Here is a 19,481-nt window from a genome sequence, read left to right as displayed (position 1 = left end):
TTTAGTGAATTGTCTTTTCTAATTTTTTTCTGTTTTTCAGTGGATTGACTTCTTATTTTTAAGCTTTTTGAGCTCCTCACATGTCCTAGATCTAAGCCATGTCAGATATATATAATGTAAATATTTTCTCCTATCCTTTGGCTTTGCATTTTCAGTTTATTAACGCTCAATTTGGAGAGCAGAATTTTTAGTTTAAAGTTCGACTGATGTTGTCTTTAATTTTGGCCTTTTGGGCCTTATCTAGGAAATCTTTACTGACATTAAAGAAGGCAAATGTTATAGATCTGGATTTAACGTTTAAGGTTATGACACTTTAGAGTCAGTTTTGTGTGTGGTATGAGGTAAGCGTTGAGCTTTGCTTTTTCATCACGTGAGTTCCAGAACAATTTGTTGAGAGGACTGTCCTTTCCCCATTGAATTATTGTGGCACCCTTGTCAAAAATCAGTTGACCATATATTCATGTGTCTATAGGAGAAAAGCATACATTTGATTCTTTCTGTAATCTCTATTTTATTTCATTGATTAAATTCTATTCTTAGGTCAGTTCTGAACTGTCTTGATTTAAAGTAAGTTTTTAAATCCAGTATTGTGAGTCCTCCAAATTTAGGCTTTTAAGAAAATGTTTTAGCTATTCTAAGTCCATTCTATTTCCATATAAACATTGGAATCATCTTAACAATTTCTACAAAGAAGAAAATTAAATTTGGCCTGAAAATGTAATAAATCTGTAGATCAATTCGAATAGAACTGACATCTTAATACTACTGAGTCTTTTAATGCATGATTTAGTATTCTTTAATTTCTCTTAGAAGTTTGACAGTTTTTAAGTGTACAGGGAGTGAACATATCTTGTAAAATTTATCCCTCAGAATTTTATATATACTGGCATAATTGTAAATGGTATATATATATTTTTAATTTTCATTTTTTGGTTACTAAATAAAAGAAACCAGTTGATCCTGTATATTGATCTTATATTCTTCAACTATTACAAATTAATTTATTAATTTGGGTAGGTTTTTTGGAGATTTCATAGGATTAATGCATGACTTTGTCACCTTTGTTTATAATGGGATGGTAAAGTGGTCCTTTTACCACTAACTATAGCCAGGAGCATAATTGTTAGCCCGTTTTTATATATAGGTAAACTGAGATTAGAAAGACTAAGTAATAAAGTGATGAAGAGCAGGGATTTGGGGTTTAGGTTGGAATCCAAATTTTTACTGCTTACTAGTTGTACCACCTTGGGTAAGTTATTTAATTTTCTGTCTTGGTTTCCATATATCTAAAATGAATATGCTGCTGCTGAGAAAAATAATAAAAAAATATAACGTAATATTAGAAGTTGTATCTTATCATTGTTTTCTTATTAACTGAGATGACAGATGTGAAGGTTTTAGCACAGTGCCTGGAAACAGTGCCTCAGACACAGTGTCACTAACCAATGATATTATCCGTAATCACTTTGGTAGAATTCTGACTTTAAGTTCAGGAATGTAATATTGATGAACAAGATAGAGGTTTTTTCATTATTTATCAAAACTGTTTTTCCTTTAAAAAGTATCCAGAACAAGAAAAAGGTGTTCAGGCCCATAGGATAAATCCCCTTGAAGAAAAGACAAAGTATACTCATTTAAAGGAACATGAGAAGTCTTGTTTGTGTTTGTGGGGAAATGTTGACCAGAAGTTCTGTAGATAATCCATGACATATTCTCAGTTCAAGGTACTTATTAGTTAATTAATCACAATGACGGATATCTTCAATATTAGGCAATAATTAACAAGTTCACAGTCTTGAGACTACCACTCAAAAAACAGCTTTTAAAGGACTTTTCTTTTTAAAACCCCATAAATTCTCGATGGAGAAAAATCAGGCGGAAGAGCTAGCCTGCTCATTGTTGAAGGTTTGTCGGTGTCCTAAGTTGATCCTCAAGAACTTAAGTTTGGCAGGTAGACAAAAAATAAGATACAGATTTGTCAGATATGTAAGGGAATATTTCAGCTCAGCAAGGGGAATTTAGAAGTCTTTCTCTGCTGACTGATCACAGCCAGTGTGTCAGACAACAACATCCGCTTATTCTTAGATGACAACAGTTAATTAGCTCTTGTTTATGTTTTGACTATTGATAGACTTAAATTATATTCATATTGTCATGCAGAACAAACACACAGAAAGGTTTGCCTTTGATCTAAATACATTTTTTCCTTGGCTGCAGTGACATTTGAACTGTATATCAGAATAAAAAACTTATAAGAAATCAGGCATAAAAATAGTAGGGGCGAGGGTGGGGTGGGAGGGCTTCAAAAAAAAGTAAATCATCTAAATCAGATAATTAAAAAAACATCTGATTAATGATAATTTTGGCTTGAAAACCAAGTGCCTTATTTCAACAGACATTCAAGTTGACTTATAAAAATGCAGACATTACCTTTGAGATTGACTTTACAAAATGCCATGAATATCTCTGCAAATATCTCAATCCTCTTATCACTTTGACTTTTTAAAGATTTAATGCTATAGTTGTAAGTATAAAGCATATTCCTTATGTATAATTCTTGAACTAGAGTGAATTTCATTCTTTCATTATGTTTAAAAAGCTTTCCTTCTTCCTGATCCTTATAAACTCCCTTCGAACAATATTTATTAAGGTCAAGAAAATGGTTTTTCTAGAAGTCAAAATAGCATATCACTTGTAGTAATTTAAATTGCAGAAGAGTTTGTATCTTTACTACATTCTGTGTAACAATGCTTTTGCTCTGTAAAGCATTCTGGGGGTGTTGGAATATTTTTCTTTTGAAGACAAATGCTCCATGGTTGGCATGCTCTAGCCACTGCTGCACCCATTTAAAGACTTCTAGGTTAGAGTTAAGCATGGGCAAAGCACCCCTCAAGGGAAAGTGTAGGTACTGGAGATCCTAGCCTTTTTCTATACCCTATTGTTGTTCTTTTTCTTTTTTATTCCCCATTTTTCTTCTCAAAGAAACATAAAGAGGCACCAGTAAAAAATATAAGTATTCTTGTTTGGTCCTTGATTAGAAGTCGTGCAGACATCAGGGAGCAAAAACCAAAGTGATTATTCACATAATCCTCAACGCTGAACATTTTAAAATACACTGCAACAAAATAAATTGTAAAAGGTAGTTTTAAATGTACCCTCTGTCTCTACTACATTGTCCTTGTATCACTAGGATAATTTAGCACCGAAATCAGCTTAGGCAATCATAAAAGTTAAAGAGCTGCCCCTGGCAGCGTTTTTGTTCCAGAACTTTCCACAGAACTTCAGCCATCATGATGTCTTGATCCCTTGTGTCCAAGGAGTGGTCAAGGTTTATCATTCAGCCTTCAACAGAAGAATTTGACCCTGATGGAGCGGCAGCTATAATCATACGGTATTTTTAGGAAAGTGATACACTGAAAAATAATATCACAATTATGTATTTATGAAATGTTGGTTTCTACAAACTGGAGATTTAAGAATGATTGCTAGAACAAATCAGTACATTTCTAAAAGAAAATAAAAATGCACAGAGATAGTGTCAATCAAATCGATTATGAAAAATCACAGTCCTGTTATCTTCATAATGAATGCAGTACAGTGTCATAAATGCCCTTACATCCTTGTCACATAGTGTGAATTACAAAGAGAAAGACCAAAGAAATGGTAAATTGACTTCCCTTGAACAGGGTCTGATACGTGAATCCTTTGTCCCTTTCTCACTTATTAGATGCCTTTCATTAGTGAGTTCTCATAGTCTAATAATCAATCCAAAAATACTCATAATTATGGGAAGACAATATCATTGCCATTTTCACAGTCATATTATCATATTTTTAGTGTGTTGAGTACAGCAATTATTCATGAAAAGTAACACATGTAAGTATGAATAAAATATCTTTATGTACAAAGTGGCATGGCAGGATTTTGACCCAATATTTAATAATACACTTGCAAATTTTCCCTGCATTAACATAGTAGAAAACAATAAATACAAACGTTAGGTAATAAAAGAACACTGAGAAAGTAGGAAAGTCTCCGTGGATAAGAAATGTTAGTTCTGAAAACTTTAAACTCAAGGGACAGTCATTTCATCAGTGAAGGCACCTGCCTGGGCTGTCAGGTTACCTGCTCACAGATGCCCCTCCTAAAATTCCCTCCCCTAGGAATGTTCCTATAAAATGTGGTAATGTGTTTTTTCACATCTTAGAGGACAGGAGAGGCCCAGGATGGTTTCCGATTCTCTTAGATTATTGCGTGTCATCTGGACATCACTTTATTGGGACAGGTGCACACTGGCGAGCAGGATTGGAGGTCAGGATTGAATCCACAGGGCTTTCTCCCTTTCTAACCGTGGAGCACAGAAGCTGAAGAGTAAGCCTGTGGGGTGGGAAAGGGGGAAACAAAAAAGGTCAGATTCTAAGAAAGTGAAGACGTAGAGATGCTGGGGGACACCATCTCTTGGTAAGAAATATTAGCGACCAGCTGAATTTTTCCACCCAGTAGAGTCACTGGAATGTCTCATAAGCACTTCAACCTCAACAAGTCTGAAAGGAAACCCACTAGACTGCCTCCCAAACCTATTCCCTCTCGCTCCGTAATTCCAATCTTTGCTCTTACCTTCATGATCCATCCAGGCACTCATGCTAGATGTGTGGGCATAATCTATACCCCTAATAGTTCTTCCCCAATGCCTACATTTGCACAATCCCTACTTCTGGAGAATGTCACCTTCCAGACAATTCTTTATTCTATTCTGCCTCTTCCTCTGTATCCCTACTGTATCTGCAGACCTGGTGAAGCCCTTGTTCTTTTCCCGGGGAATACTGAAATAGCCCTCTGACCTCTCCGCTTCCAGTCTTACTCCTGTTGAATTAATCTTCGACACTGAACACTCAGTGATGTGTCTCAAGCACAAATCTCATCGTACTCCTCTTCTGATTAAAGCACTTCACCGCACCCTATCACTAACGCGACATCGTTCGAGGTCTGTTGCTTGGGGTAACAATGTGAGTAATTAAGAAATTGATTGGCAAGTTTCATGCTTTGCTTCCGTGTACTTATCAGGGAGAAGAGTGAACAGGCAACTCTGCACTTCTCCTTCACAGAAAGGAGAGTCAGGGCTTTGGTTTATTACTTTGGGTGTTCTTGTTTGCGGTACAGAAAGAAGTTTCTGTATTGGCGCCCCAAAACAGCAGGAGATGGAAGCTTCTGTGCTTTAATTGGGAAAGGGGCACATGCCCGGCATGGCAGGGTAGGTGCTGTCGTGCTGCAGATGGCAGTGCTGGTGGTTTGCTGGAGTCTGGGAGGAGGAGGATATGGTGGGGGTGAGGGTGGGCAGTGGACCAGCGTGGAGACCTGCATCTTGCTCCCTCATGGCATGATCGGTGAGGCAGGGCCTTTGCGAGGGATGGTTGCATTGCTGCCTTGCAGTGCGGGAGCCGGACACTGGTTACTGTGTCTTGCGGGACAGTTGGAAGACCAGAGAGTGGACACAGGATCCAGGTCAAGTCTTAGTCTGTGGAAAGGACTGTAAAGCAGGGCATTTCTTTTTTTTTTTTTTTGGTACGCGGGCCTCTCACTGCTGTGGTCTCTCCCGTTGCGGAGCACAGGCTCCGGACGCGCAGGCTCAGCGGCCATGGCTCACGGGCCCAGCCGCTCCGCGGCATGTGGGATCTTCCCAGACCGGGGCACGAACCCGTGTCCCCTGCATCGGCAGGCGGGCTCTCAACCACTGCGCCACCAGGGAAGCCCCCATGATAGATTCTTTAATCATATTGACAACACTTTATAAGCAAAGAAGCACAATGGTTCTAGGAGAAAAGATCATTCTATCCTGGTTTTATAGATGTGGAACCTACTGCAAAGCATTATAAAGAAATTTGTTGAAGGCCATAGACTAGGATCAGAAAATAAATCTTGCTTTACTTGTGATGTTTTCTTTTTAGCCCTCATTCTTCATTTTAAAATGTAAGAAAAATAATTGAAGCACATGTTAAGCTTTTCTGGAAGTTCACAAAGATGCTTTTAGATGATCAAGGATATCATTTAGAAAATTACAGAAGTACAGTGAATTGCATCTGCAAGAAAAATAGAAATGGGTAACATTCCACTTTGTTGAGGATCTGTGGGATGAGACTTTCATGCAAGTTATTGGTCTTGCTGCCCCTTGGTTCTTCGTTGATCTGAAACTCCCCTCACTTCTTAAACTGGCAGGTGGCTTGGAACAGAACGGACAGGAGACCTACTGGAGAGGGAGCGGCCAGGTGGCAGTAGGTCTCCTCCCTTCTAAAGCACAGGATTGCTCTCAGAACAATCAAAAGACTTTCTTTTCAGTTCTAAAATTGTTTTTCCCCTCATTTAAGATATATCTTGGACATGTCTACATGCAATTTAAAAATTGTCTTGATAATCACTTTTGCTAGTTGTATAATGTCATTGATTGGATCATACCTAATTTATCTGAAATTTCCATACCACTGGACATGCTGTTTCTAAATGTTTGCTACCGTTCTTTGTATATTAATCTTTAATCACATTTCAAATAATTTCCTTTTGAAAATTTCCTAAAAGTGAAGTTACTAGGTGACAAATGTGAATATTTTAAGTCTCTTAGTGAATATTACCAAACTGCTCTTTGGAAAGATTAATCCAGTTAATCCAATTTATACTGTCAAATGCAGCATATGATACTATTTACTTCACCAGTATGATTTTTAAAAATTAGGAAAAGAAAAACTCAAGTAATTGAAGGTTATAATTTTTTTGGTCTTAATTCCATTTTTGATTAGTAATAGTACAGGAACTCTTCTATAATTTTATATTACCATTTTTATTTCCTCCTCTGTGAATTGCCTGTTCCTGGCCTTTGCTCATTTAAAAAATTTATGATTTGTATAACTGTCTTTGTATATTTAAAATATTAATGAATTGGTCTCATATTTATGACAAACATATTCCTGATTTATAATTTATAGTTTTCTTTATGATAATTTTTATGTTTGGAAATTTTAAGTCATGATGTAGTAGAATTCCTAATTATTTCCATTGTGTTATATTGTTTCCTGGTCTGAAAATTCTTAATCAGGCACATAATACAACCTAACAAATTTTTCTTCTAGTTTTTTTTACATTTAGTTTTTTTATATATTTTCCCCATATAGATATTATTAGCTAATGTCCCTTCACACTCGTTATTAACCAATTTGTTCAGACCATTTGTTGGCATCAGTAAGAAAAGGATGTGCTTTCCTGCTCTGCATTTTGGCATAAAAATTCTGGCCTTAGCAGAAGTCCTATGTAACAGCAAATCAATTCCTTGTCACTTTGTCATAAAATAATTAATCTCTTGTCATAAAAGAATTAATCTCAGAAGAAGATAACAGAGCATATTTGCATTACAAGTGAGCACAAATATGTGTAGAAGTGCATACAGCGAATGTATCTCTAATCTTTGATTCCAGCGGCCTTCAAAACTTACCACAAGTTACTTTTGCACTAACAGCCATTTTGAGGGAGGTATCAGCTAGTAGCTGGGAGGAAAATGAATTATACAGGGAAAGCTTAAACTAAAATAATCATTTTCTTATTCTAAATAAATTATGGTCCCTAAATATAGCAATAAATCTGCAGTGAAGGATAATATTTTTTGAAACTCCTATCAACCTTCCTCTTGTTGACATAAAAGTCTTAAGAGATTTTAGAACTAGATTGAATTGATCAGTTGTATCAATCATGCCCATATAGCTTTTTAACTTCTTTCTCTATTTTCTTATTTCTTATGTGCGATTTCATGTTCTCACTAGACAAAGCTTTGCAGAGAGGGCAAGGGTCATAGATTAAAGGTATTTTGGAATTCCATTAAATATAACATTCAGCACAAAATAGATGATCGTTATACGAAGCAGCAGGCATTAAATACATCTAGAAATTTATCCTGAGGTGAAAAATTTTAACATGAGTGAATGTGTCCGTATCAGTGTTTGCGGTTGCATACCAATCCAAAGACTTCTCAATTTCTTTTCTCAACTTCTAGCTCTGATAAATGCATTCCTATTTATCCTGAATTTCTGAGTTGATATCTTATTTCTAGGTGATATCTGATTTCTAGGAGGAAGCAATTACTCAGCGGTTACTACATTTAAAGTACAATGGTTGCTAATAGAAATATATTGAAAAAGAGTAAGACAAATAGACAATAGAACTGACCAATTTCAAATATGTTTCTTCCCATTACTTTCATCTTTACTGTTCAGAACATTGTTATGTAATTCCACAATTACTCAGAAAGGCAACAGAAGCTATTTACCTCTGCAGATCAAAAGACATGAGATTAGAGGCTAGGAATATTTTTTCAAGTACAAAAATTGAAAGGAATGGGAGTTGGATAATAATTCATTTTGTTGAGCTTGTTTGGGTCAGTACTCTTCCTTTTCTTCTGTATAGAGACTGTCTCCTGCATAGAGACTCTTCTTTCTTTCTCTTCCCAACTGAACAGAAGACTTCTTCTTCCTCCAAACTGGACAATTAGTCACTAAGATTTGAGCATTTTAACAATCTGGAAGGCATCCTTTTACTAGCCACAGGATTGCAAAGAAACCATAGCTTGTACGGAAGGAAGCTTGCCATATACTAGAGAGGGCTGGACCACGTCTCCACAAATTGCTCACACTTCTCAGGTTCTTGAATCTTGCATCTGAAAGAGTGCATTGCAAAAGGATAGGCAAAGGCCCAGATTCCTCTCATCCTAACCCATCCCTTGCTGGCTAGAGAAGGATGAAATTCTGACACTGATGCATGTCTGGATGACACTCCTTTGTTTACATCTCTTGCTCCTGGCCAGAGAAGCATGGCTGGCATCATTTATGCAATAAACACTGGCTGAGTATCCATAACAGCACTGTCTTTGTGCTGGGAAGTAGACATAGGTAGTGGGCATAACAATGATATTCCCCCCGGACGCTACCCAGAGTGACTACCATTGTGTTTAGGCCAATTCTGGGCATACACCTATTTATCTGTTCTTTTGCTTTTTTACTATTAGTTGCTAAAGGGTAAATTTCTCTGCAGGTTCTAAAAATGATCAAACCCTAATTGTGAGGGCACTTAATCAATGCTGCTTGTGAAAAATAAGTCAAAAGAAACTTTTCTTACCCAATTCTAGAAAAGCAAAAGACGGTCCCATGCTAAACTGGAAAGGTTAATTCCAGCAGGCCTGAAATCGGGCTGAGTTGTTTTACTGAAATAAGACATGTACCTGCATTGCACTGACTCCTGGTCAAAGAATGGAACACACAGAATAGCAATTGCTTGTAATCATAGTTTTGAGAGGCTTCAATTATTCATTGATTAACAATTAATGTAATGAGATTGATCACCTTGCATCTGGTCTCATTGAGACACATGGAGGGCTCTGTCGCTCATCTAGTTATATAGCAAGAATGTGCCTACGTGACCATCTGGGTACTGTAAGTTCCCTATATACTAACGAGTTCTGTTCCAAGAGTGTGTTCGTAAGTCCAATTTGTTCGTAAGTCCAACAAAGTTAGCCTAGGTACCCAACTAACACAATCAGCTGTATAGTACTGTACTGTCATAGGTTTATAATACTTTTCACACAAATAATACATTAAAAAAAACAAAAAATGAAGGAAACATTTTTACTCTTACAGTATGGTACTTTGAAAAGTACAGTAGTACAACAGCTGGCATACAGGGGCTGGCATCGAGTCAACAGGCAAGAAGAGTTACTGACTGGAGGAGAGAGAGGAGGTGGGAGATGGTAGAGCTGAAGGGTCGTTAGCAATAGGAGACAGAGTGCAATTTCACTCATGCCTGACGTTGATGGAATGCATGTTCGCATCTTTGAAAGTTCGCAACTTGAAGGTTCATATGTAGGGGACTTACTGTATAAGAGACCCCAGCTGAGGGTGCATTTTGGATCACCTTGTTTGAGGTACTTTGTGCACACATCCATGGTTCCTGGCTCCAGAGAGAAAGTACATCTGGGTATGGTTCTTACTGAGAGAGGACAATTGTACCTCCCACCTGGCATCTCTGGACCCCTCTCCCTGAGCCAACCTTTGGCTGTGATGCGCATTCTTACCTTAATGCAGCTCCTATGTCATATACTTTTTTTTTTTTTTTACTGTCATTTTGGGTCCTGCAAATCTTCCTTAGCAATAGAACCCTGTCTAACTGCCACTGTTAAGTATATATATGCTGACCCAGGCAGAGGCAAACTACATCTATGAGGAAACATTACGAACAGGCAGAAAGGAGGAATTGTATCATTCCTGAGGTAGGCAGGGCAACTGGAAGAATCTTCTTCAGCCCCCAAGACATTTATTTCTCTGGCAAATGTTCTTAGAGTTTGTTTTTAGACAAATAGAAAATGATGGTTTAACGGACACAAGCTATTAACTTTTCAGGTTATAAAAGTCTTTAAAAATAATCTGAGCTGCAGCAGGCTAACAAAACAGATATTAATGAGTATCTCAGTGAGTGGAATTAGGGAACTTACATATTTATTGCCCAGGTGTGGAGAGGATTCATCAAGCTGTCAGTTCTTGGTTTTTCCTTGTGCAGAGTGCTCACCTAAAAGCAGAAGATATGCTTTGATCTATAAGCTCAGAGAGTGAATAACAATGAAAATAAAAGTTTCTTGGCTTGTTTTCTGTTTTTCAAGGAAAGTCCAATTTCCCTTCAAGAACGTCATTAGAGCCACAACTTACCTCTTGGTATTGCCTGGAAATTGTTCACCAAGATTTATGAGCTTTATTCGGCCATTGTTTATTTTTACCCTAGAGGAGCAATGCTAACTCACTCCCTGCAGATAGGGGGTGTGAGTTGGGAGGTGATAGCAAGAGAGGCGCCCTAGGGAATAAGTTATTGAATTTTGCTTGTTCCATAAGCTGGCTGTGCCTGAGCAAAACTGCATCATATATTTAAAATGCCATTTTATCAGGAAAACATTCTAGGGTCCTTTGTTTAAATAATTCAGTGAGAGTTTTGTGAAAATGAATTTATAGGCCAGCATGAATACTTTGGTGACGTACAAAGCAGCACAGGGAACGTTGCTCAAAATAACCATGTTATTCCATCATCAATATAAAGATAAATATTAACTTAGGATGATGGGGAGCTGAGAGGCTCTAAGCATTTTTTTTTTATTTATTTATTTAATTTATTTTTGGCTGCATTGGGTCTTCGTTGCTGCACGGGGGCTTTCTCTAGTTGCGGCGAGCAGGGGCTACTCTTCATTGTGGTGCTCAGGCTTCTCACTGCAGTGGCTTCTCTTGTTGCAGAGCACGGGCTCTAGGTGCGCGGGCTCAGTAGTTGTGGCACATGGGCTTAGTTGCTCCGCGGCATGTGGGATCTTCCCGGCCCAGGGCTCGAACCCGTGTCCCCTGCATTGGCAGGCGGATTCTTAACCACTGCGTCACCAGGGAAGCCCCCAAGCATTTTTACTTGCTCTTGGATTTGTGTTCAAAGCATTTCACATTACCTGTGTCTTTCATGTAGATTCAAGTAACAACAACAGTCACATTATATAAAAGCAGTATGGGTCCAAGCGTCCAGCTTTGAGAACAAATGTCATTGTTTTGCTCCAGCTTTTATCTGCCAGCTAGGAAACCAGTCTTCTGGGGACTCCATTGATGTCACCCGTTACCTGCACTGTCATGGCGATAGTAAATAGTACCAGAGACCTAAGAAGAACAAACCTAGGGCTCCCCTTCAAGAGATCCTTAAGTCTTCTGCTTCAAAAAATGTCAGGCTCAGAGCAACAGCCCTCACAAGCCCCTGACCCGCTATAGCCCTTTGCTCACTATTGTTTATTTAACAAAAAGCACAGCATGTCCTGGAATCCATGGCTATAAAGTACAGGAATAAGAAGTAAACAAAAGAAACATTTATTGAACCCCAACTGTCTGCCAGAGTCATGTAAAACAACTCATATGAAAAACTTCAATTCTTAATACCTCCAAAAGTCTGTCTAACTGGGAATAGAAAGTGTGGAAAGATTCAATAACCATATGATTCAAATAACAGTTACAATAATGATATATACGGTAAAAGCAAACAAAGTACATATACACCTAGAAAAAAACAACTGGAAAGAAATACACCAAATGCCAATACTGATCATATCAAGGTTTTCTCTCATAAGTAATTTTAAATTCTTTTCTAGTCACCATTTTCCCCCATTCTCCATTATGCATAACGTGGTCAGATATTAAAATGGCAGTTTAAGCCACGAAGAGATATTCAAGGCAGTAGTGCATGCTGACTTGCCAATCAACAGTTAGAGGAGAGAAAGACCACGTACAGTTGGGACAGTCAAGGAAGCCTTGGTGTAAATGCAGAGACTGACGCAACAACTATTGAGGGGCTGTGAAAACATGCCGAATCTCTGTATGGTTTTATACATCTATGAATCTTTCCCTCATCTTTACAGTTGTTCATTTCCAGTTGTTAATGAACGTTTGTAAAACATAAATAAACAGAAAAGTAACTGTACATTTAATGAGTAATTACCATAATATACTAATTAGTATTAGTTTACTAATATATGAATAATATGTAATTACCACAATGCGTAGGAGGGGAGGTGGGAGTGACAAAGGAGACCAAGGTGCTGTCTCCCCCTTCAAAAGAGCTTGAGCTCAGTGAGGAACACAGAGGATAGGAGATGAGTGACATCTGGGAAGTACATGTTATTAAGTGGTTCAAAATTTGAGCAAGTGAAATCTGGCACATCATGAAAGGCCTTGTAGACGTGCTAAAGTGTTGGAACTTAATCTTAAGTAATTAAAACTTATCAGAGTTTTCTAAGCAAAGGAAAATTATAAATGGATTCAGATCTGCTTTTTCTTCCTCCAAATAGTTCAAAACCAAGTGATGCTTTGAAATTAAATTCAGTGATACAGTATTTTCTTTCTTTTGTGGAATCATGTATTCCTTAATTTAGGCAATTTTCTTCATATTTGTATAGCCTTACATGTTAAAAATGAGATAATGTACATTAACTTTCTGAGGAGTGGTGTAAGTGGGAATCATCTTGAAAATGCATCATGTCACATGTATATTTTGTAGTAAATCATGAGGATGTTTAACTTGGCAAGACTTCTTACTAAACCTGAGTGGCATCTTATATGTTCTCATAAAGGACTCCGTGATCTGCTATGTTTGGTGCTCATTTTTTTCTGAAAGCACGTTCTTGTGTATACCCTAGTAGGCTTTCTCTTTTACATTAAAGAAAGCTCCCAATTGAAATAATCAAATTTTAAACATTATGGGCCACATTTTCAACGGAAGAACCCTGCTTGACAAAGAACATATTTAGAAGAAGCAGGAAGTGTGGATGGATGAACACCATGGCCAATTAGAGGAGGAGGACTTGAGGCAAGGAACTGTCTTATCCAGAGAAAATACTCAGAACAATAACCATTACACATAGAGGCTTGTAGAAACCCAGAAAATTTAGCATCCACTGGCATTCCCCTGAAGGTGAGTTGCTGCAGAGCTCTGTTTCCTTGGAAACATGATATATTGACCTCTAAAATGGCAAAATTGATTTTGAGATATAAGACCAGAGTTTATAAATTGACATACTGACCAATCCAATGAATTCTTAAGACCATTGAATCTCAAATTTCATGTTGTTACCCACATTGGAGCATTAATTAATACTATGTCCCTTAGGCCATGTAGCACATAATATGAAATATATAACAATCATCAGTTCTGAGTGGTGAATAGTCACATATTCTATCAAATTCTTTTTCTGTATTTTTTAACTATTTAAAAATTTTTATATAGGAGATAGTGGAAATTTAGGCTAAACCTGTGAACTTATATAAAACCTAATCATTTCAGACTATTCTAGTTATATTTTAGAATGATGTCACTATTAGGGAAGAGAGATTTAAGTGAAAATAATTATAATAATGTAATTTCTATTGAGTGTGGTGAGCATAATTTTATAACGAAAGCATGTTTGAATAAGTTTTGAAAGAAGGTAGAAAGAGATTTGTTTGCAGGTGTTTCAGGAACCATCAAATCCTGTTAATGGTGGACAGACTTTAATAAAAACTGTGGTAGTACAAAGAGAATTTGGAGGGCATTGTTTTAGATTATCAGTTCTAGGCTACTGAAATCAACTCAGAGTCACCCGTTTTAGTTTTCCCCTATTACCAAATATTTTCTATAATCAGCTAGGTTGACTTTTGAGAGATTATTTTCTTAAAAGAAGTGTGCTTCCTAACTTGAGGTTGGCAGAAATAAAAGTACCAGAGACTAGATCTTATTATTTCCATAGTAATATTTCCTCCTTAGACCTATGACCTGAAAAGCTACTTATGAAGAAAAGGAACTTTGGGTAGTTCAGGGTCTTCTTAACTATCCCACCGTGATCTACCCACTTATTATTGCAGTTAGTATGACGGTGGGAGATAGTAGCTTACACAGAATTATCCTTGGGCCTTGAAGAAGAATCAGAAAGCAAATTAGCAACCAAGAAACACAAGGTTTCTCTGTGGATTTCCCCTCCTGAAAGCCGCGATTCTGGTGTCACTTGTCATTTCCCTGGTAGACACAGGTAGCAGAGCAGGTGGTCCTGATCTCAGGCCCCTCCTCACCAGGAGAGCCAAGGGCTCCTATACGGAGGCTTCTGGTCCACAGCTTGGAGACCCCCAGAAGCTGCCGAGTGTTCGGTTTAAATCCCGAGGGGATAAAGGAGCGTGCATGAAATTACAGGTTGTCATGCTGCTCACAAGTCACAGGCAGATTCTGAGAGCTTTTCTTGATAAATGGTGTAGTCGCACTCCGGGTCCTTCATAACCTTACTCAGGACTGGTCCACGTTTAGTCTCCTTGCCTGGAGGTTTTCCTTGACCAAGTAGAATAGGCTCAGCTACTTAGTCAAGGCTGGTAAACAGCCGGGAGAAACTGGTGAGTGGTTTCCAATTATCCTGTGGAGGAATTTTACTCTTTCATTCATTCATATAGTTACCTTCAAGAGAACAGTGTGGGAATAAAGAAATGTGTAAGAGATACGAGAATGAAAGTCTCTCTTAAGAGAAAATGGCTCCCATGAGGGATTTGGCCATGTCGTTGCAGATTTTGGGTGCCCTTGCTTTTCAACCTCTTTTGTTTATCTGTTGTAATTTGTTCTAGTTAGAATCTCCTACCTGAAATGGGGACCTTATTCAGCCTTTGATATCTTGCTCTTCAATTGGGACTATATTTATAGCCTTTTGTTTTACAAAATCGTTTTTGCAACATATTTATAATGTTTATCATCTGATAGCTCTCACTTCACATAACATATGTATTGTGGGAGTATTTTGTATAGGTAAAATTGGGGGGACTGAATATAGTAAATGTCTTGATGTAACTTGATATTTAAATTAGAGCCACATAGGTTGTTTCATAAAACTCATAATTACTTTTTATTTATATACTTTTTATTTTTTTGGTCATATTGATGTTTTAAATATTTTGTTTACTCAAAACAAAAATGTAATCTGTGTTTTTTTAATTTTTAAAAACTATCTAGCATCTCATTTTTCATTGCTTTCAATACAAATATAATTCATACAAATCATAGCTGTATTTTGAAAATCTTTTTAGATTGCAGACCAAACAAAATCAAAACCTAAGAAACTAGAAAAAAGAAATGTAAATTTTATCAGTAGGAAATTGTGTTTTGTCCTTACTGAGAAGCTCAATTAAAGTATTTGAAGTGATATAAAATATGATATACATTTTAACTGATGAATCCTAGTTCCGGTTGACTGTACACAGCCATTACCAAAAATGAAACAAAACAACAGCAATACTATAAAAAAAAACCCTGCGGCATACTTAGTGTTTTTTCTGCCACTACTGCAGAATAGAAAATGCCTCTAGTCACCACCCATTCTTTAGAACACATCTGCACGCAACCTCCAAAAGCCAGAGAGTCTAATAATCTTACCAAAAATGATATTTCTAGGGCTCATCTTTTCTTCATAGGAGAATTTTGTATTTCTTGGGAGTTAATGATTGAGTTTTTCTAGAGAAGTTATGCTTTTTGGTTATGTTCACATGAACAAAATCCAAGTTAGATTTTGAAATAGCCATTTTTCATCTAATCGACAATCTGGGAGCTTACCAGACTCATGAGAAATTGTCTTAACAGTGAGAAGCTTCACACTCTCTTTATCGGACTGAGGTCTATTTGGAAACAGAAAACATTAAGTTAGCGCCACAGTAATTAGCATTACATATCTGTGAAGGAAAGTAAACATGATACAAACAGAAAGAAGAATATACACGTGCATATATATTTTTGTGTGTTTCTATGGCAAAACTTGTGTTTCTTCATGTACAGACACATATACTTTTATAGCACTTTCATTTCTGGAATCAAGCCAATAAATCTCTGTTATTCTGTTATGGTGATGATCATCAGCTAAATTAAACATCAAGATGGGTCACGTAGGGACTTCCCTGGCAGTCCAGTGGTTAAGACTCCGCGATCCCAATGCAGGGGGCACAGGTTCGATCCCTGGTGGGAGAACTAACATCCCTCATGCCGAGCGGCACAGCTGGAAAAAAAAAAAAAAAAAAAAACCCACCTGTCATGAGGTCCATGTTGCACATGCTTCCACTTACTAATTGTGAGGGGAAGACATAGAAATGTTTCCAAACCTTTTGGACTGATCTGAGTTCTGGGTAATTCCTTTTCATGAGGTCGTGGATACTGCAGTATAGTGTGTCTGAACTGTCTATTTCAACAAGAGTTCCCACCTATCCCTTCTCAGACTCAAAATAGTTTCAAACCCCAATTCCTCTCCTTGGACATCTCAAGAACCTCTACTTTTAATTAAGAATGGTAGGTGGTGTAGGGACATTATTCTTTTTTTTTTTTTTTTTTCCAGTATGCGGGCCTCTCACTGTTGTGGCCTCTCCCGTTGCGGAGCACAGGCTCCGGACGCGCAGGCTCAGCGGCCATGGCTCACGGGCCCAGCCACTCCGCGGCATGTGGGATCTTCCCGGACCAGGGCACGAACCCGTGTCCCCATCGGCAGGCGGACTCTCAACCACTGCGCCACCAGGGAAGCCTGGGACATTATTCTTAAAGTTCACATCCCAATGAATATACAAAAACACCCACAAAAAGGCAGGCTACAAAGTCAGGTCAACACAGAAAACTTAACCACAGAATTTGGTTTTGACATTACAATGGTTTGTCTCTTTGCAGCACCTTGATTGTAACAGTTGGTAGGATTGCTAACAACTGCTTTGTTTGTTTTAGTAAAGTCGAAGCAAAATAACCATCTGTTATTAAAGTAAAGCCACTCAGAGCTGTCTCAAGGTGCAGGCATGATTTTTCCCTAATTGTGAGAAGCATATTGAAAATTTCAATGGGAAAGCTATTTTAAAACTCTAGCTATGTTTTTCTATGATTTTTTGGGCAACTTTTGATTTCTGATTTTACCACTTTACCCAAGATTAAGAGCCAGTTGTTGGAATTTCTCATACTTGAGAGCTCTCTGACAAATAGGTAGCCAAACCCCATATACTATGCCTTCTGCAAAATGCTTGAAAAACCCGAAGAAGTATGAGTAGAGGATCAATACTCTCCTCTATATAAATGACAGGGTCAGAGCTTCTAGAAGAAAACAATGATGTAGCATTACTTACTGGTCATTTCCATTTTCAGGTGTGCCTAGGAGAGGAGGGAATTGTTATTAGAGCTGTGAGGAGCTTAGCTGCAAAAAACCTGAGACCCCTGCCACTTTCTGCTCAAAGATGTCTCTAAAGCCAGTTTTTAACTTTTCAGTCTCTCGCCCCATTCCCCGCCCCACTGACCATTTCCTCAGACGTGGTGACTACTCATTCCTCAGTCACAGCTAATCCATTCATGGTATAGTCTCAACTAGGCCAACTCCACTGAACTTAGCTCTGGACTAATTTTAATCTTATAGTTTCGTATCACTGTGTGGAACTATTATCCATTATTGTACATCCCACAGACACCAAAAAAGGTTTCAGTATCTCTGGAAACAAATTCTTCTCAGAGTATTGAATTACCTTCTTAAAACAAAGAATTGAATTTTTGGCTTTTCTTTATATGTTGCTCTCTCTGGGGACCTAAATCTCTGTATTTGTGGTGAGCCACGATGCTGCTATTGCTTCTAATTGCATCTGAAGCCCACGGATTCAGCTTCTCAGAAGTGCCCTACAAAACGTCACTGAGCCTACTAACTGTAACTAATCTTCTGTCCGCTTTGCCGGGCTGTTCCACGAGGGTTGGTAGAAAGCAAGCCGGGCTCGTGAGAACGCAGAGTGATTCATCCTGCACAAGAGCATGGCCTCTCGGGAGCAGATCATGCTGGTCAAACCTTGCATTGATCTGTGGCCTATTAGGCAAAATATTTAATGGAATCACTTAAGGGCCTTGCTTTATTCCGGATTTTGCTGTGATTTTATTCCATGGCTCGGCTCCCATCTCTTGGATTTCTTTTCCTCTCTAAGGTAGCTCATATCAGGATATGCCTTTTGAATATCATTCTCTTGACTTTGACCATCATTGTTTTATAAAGACGTTGATCTCCACGAAAATTTTGGCTACTGCTATTTCTGTCACCTTGGCTAAGTTACTCCAACATGAATCTTAATCCCTAGAATTTAATTCATGGCACGGTATGCTATTCACCAACTAGCTCTAACTTCATCTTCCCTACCATCAGTAGGGTTTTAACAACAATCCAGTTCACCTATAAAGTCCCCTTTAATAGAAAGTGTCAACTTTTCAAATAACTTATTTGCAAATCTTCCTATGCAAAGCAGTTTTTCACTACAGCGTATTTTTACTGATGGATTTAGCCCACAGTTTTTTCCCCTATCCTGTATACTCAACACCCACTGGCTTCAACTAGATTGGTTGAGTTCCCATAAAAGATAGGATTGGTGGTTTAGAAACTTAGAGAAATTAAACTGATTTATAAAAATGCTATTTCCCCTCTGGAAACTGAGTGAAGAAACATATTTCAGACTTTATTAAGAAGTTTATTCACTAACTCCCAGAGGGAAAGACGTTGATTTGTTTTCTTCTTATTTTACAGCAAGAGCTAAAATGAACACTGCTGTTTTCATATCATTACTTTCCCTTGCACTGTCTTGCTCAGGCGCCAAACTGTCCGCGCCCTGCACAGTCAGCGATTGGCCTCAGGAACAGCATTCATTAGTGTCCTGGGGGCACATTGTCCATGGGGTAAACAAAGAAGAGCGTGGCTCATAAAAATGATTCATTTTTACTTTTTAACAGTATATTAGACTTAGGTAGAGTTCTGTTAGTGAACTGTTTAGAATTAAAGTGAGGAAAGGAAAGGTTCTATTTTACTGAAAATTACAAAATTTAACTCAGCAAGCGTATCATAAGGCTCTCTCTGCTATTTATTATGCACAATGCCATGTGAGTCATACATAGTTTGT

At 37.9% G+C, this 19,481-nt stretch overlaps 2 protein-coding genes across 11 annotated transcripts in view; one reads left to right on the top strand and one right to left on the bottom strand.

Annotated features, from left to right (window-relative positions):
• The window catches only part of LOC307186164 (uncharacterized protein), a 437,480-nt gene that overhangs the window by 288,758 nt on the left and 129,241 nt on the right, over window positions 1-19,481 (top strand). The window lies entirely within an intron of this gene.
• Window positions 3,882-19,481, bottom strand: part of EMCN (endomucin) — an 88,309-nt gene continuing 72,709 nt past the window's right edge. For both annotated transcript variants that reach the window (XM_079921016.1, XM_079921017.1), the window contains 4 exons: window positions 17,688-17,712; window positions 16,153-16,214; window positions 10,520-10,593; window positions 3,882-4,377 (listed from right to left, as the gene is read on the bottom strand). In XM_079921016.1, coding sequence (XP_079777142.1) covers window positions 10,559-10,593; window positions 16,153-16,214; window positions 17,688-17,712 — 122 coding nt within the window. In that variant the 3' untranslated portion in view covers window positions 3,882-4,377; window positions 10,520-10,558. The remainder of the gene's footprint in view (window positions 4,378-10,519; window positions 10,594-16,152; window positions 16,215-17,687; window positions 17,713-19,481) is intronic.

This window comes from Stenella coeruleoalba, assembly GCF_951394435.1.
Source record: "Stenella coeruleoalba genome assembly, chromosome: 4".
In the NCBI taxonomy this organism is placed as follows: Eukaryota; Metazoa; Chordata; class Mammalia; order Artiodactyla; family Delphinidae; genus Stenella; species Stenella coeruleoalba.
This window is presented reverse-complemented; position numbering and strand designations above follow the sequence as displayed.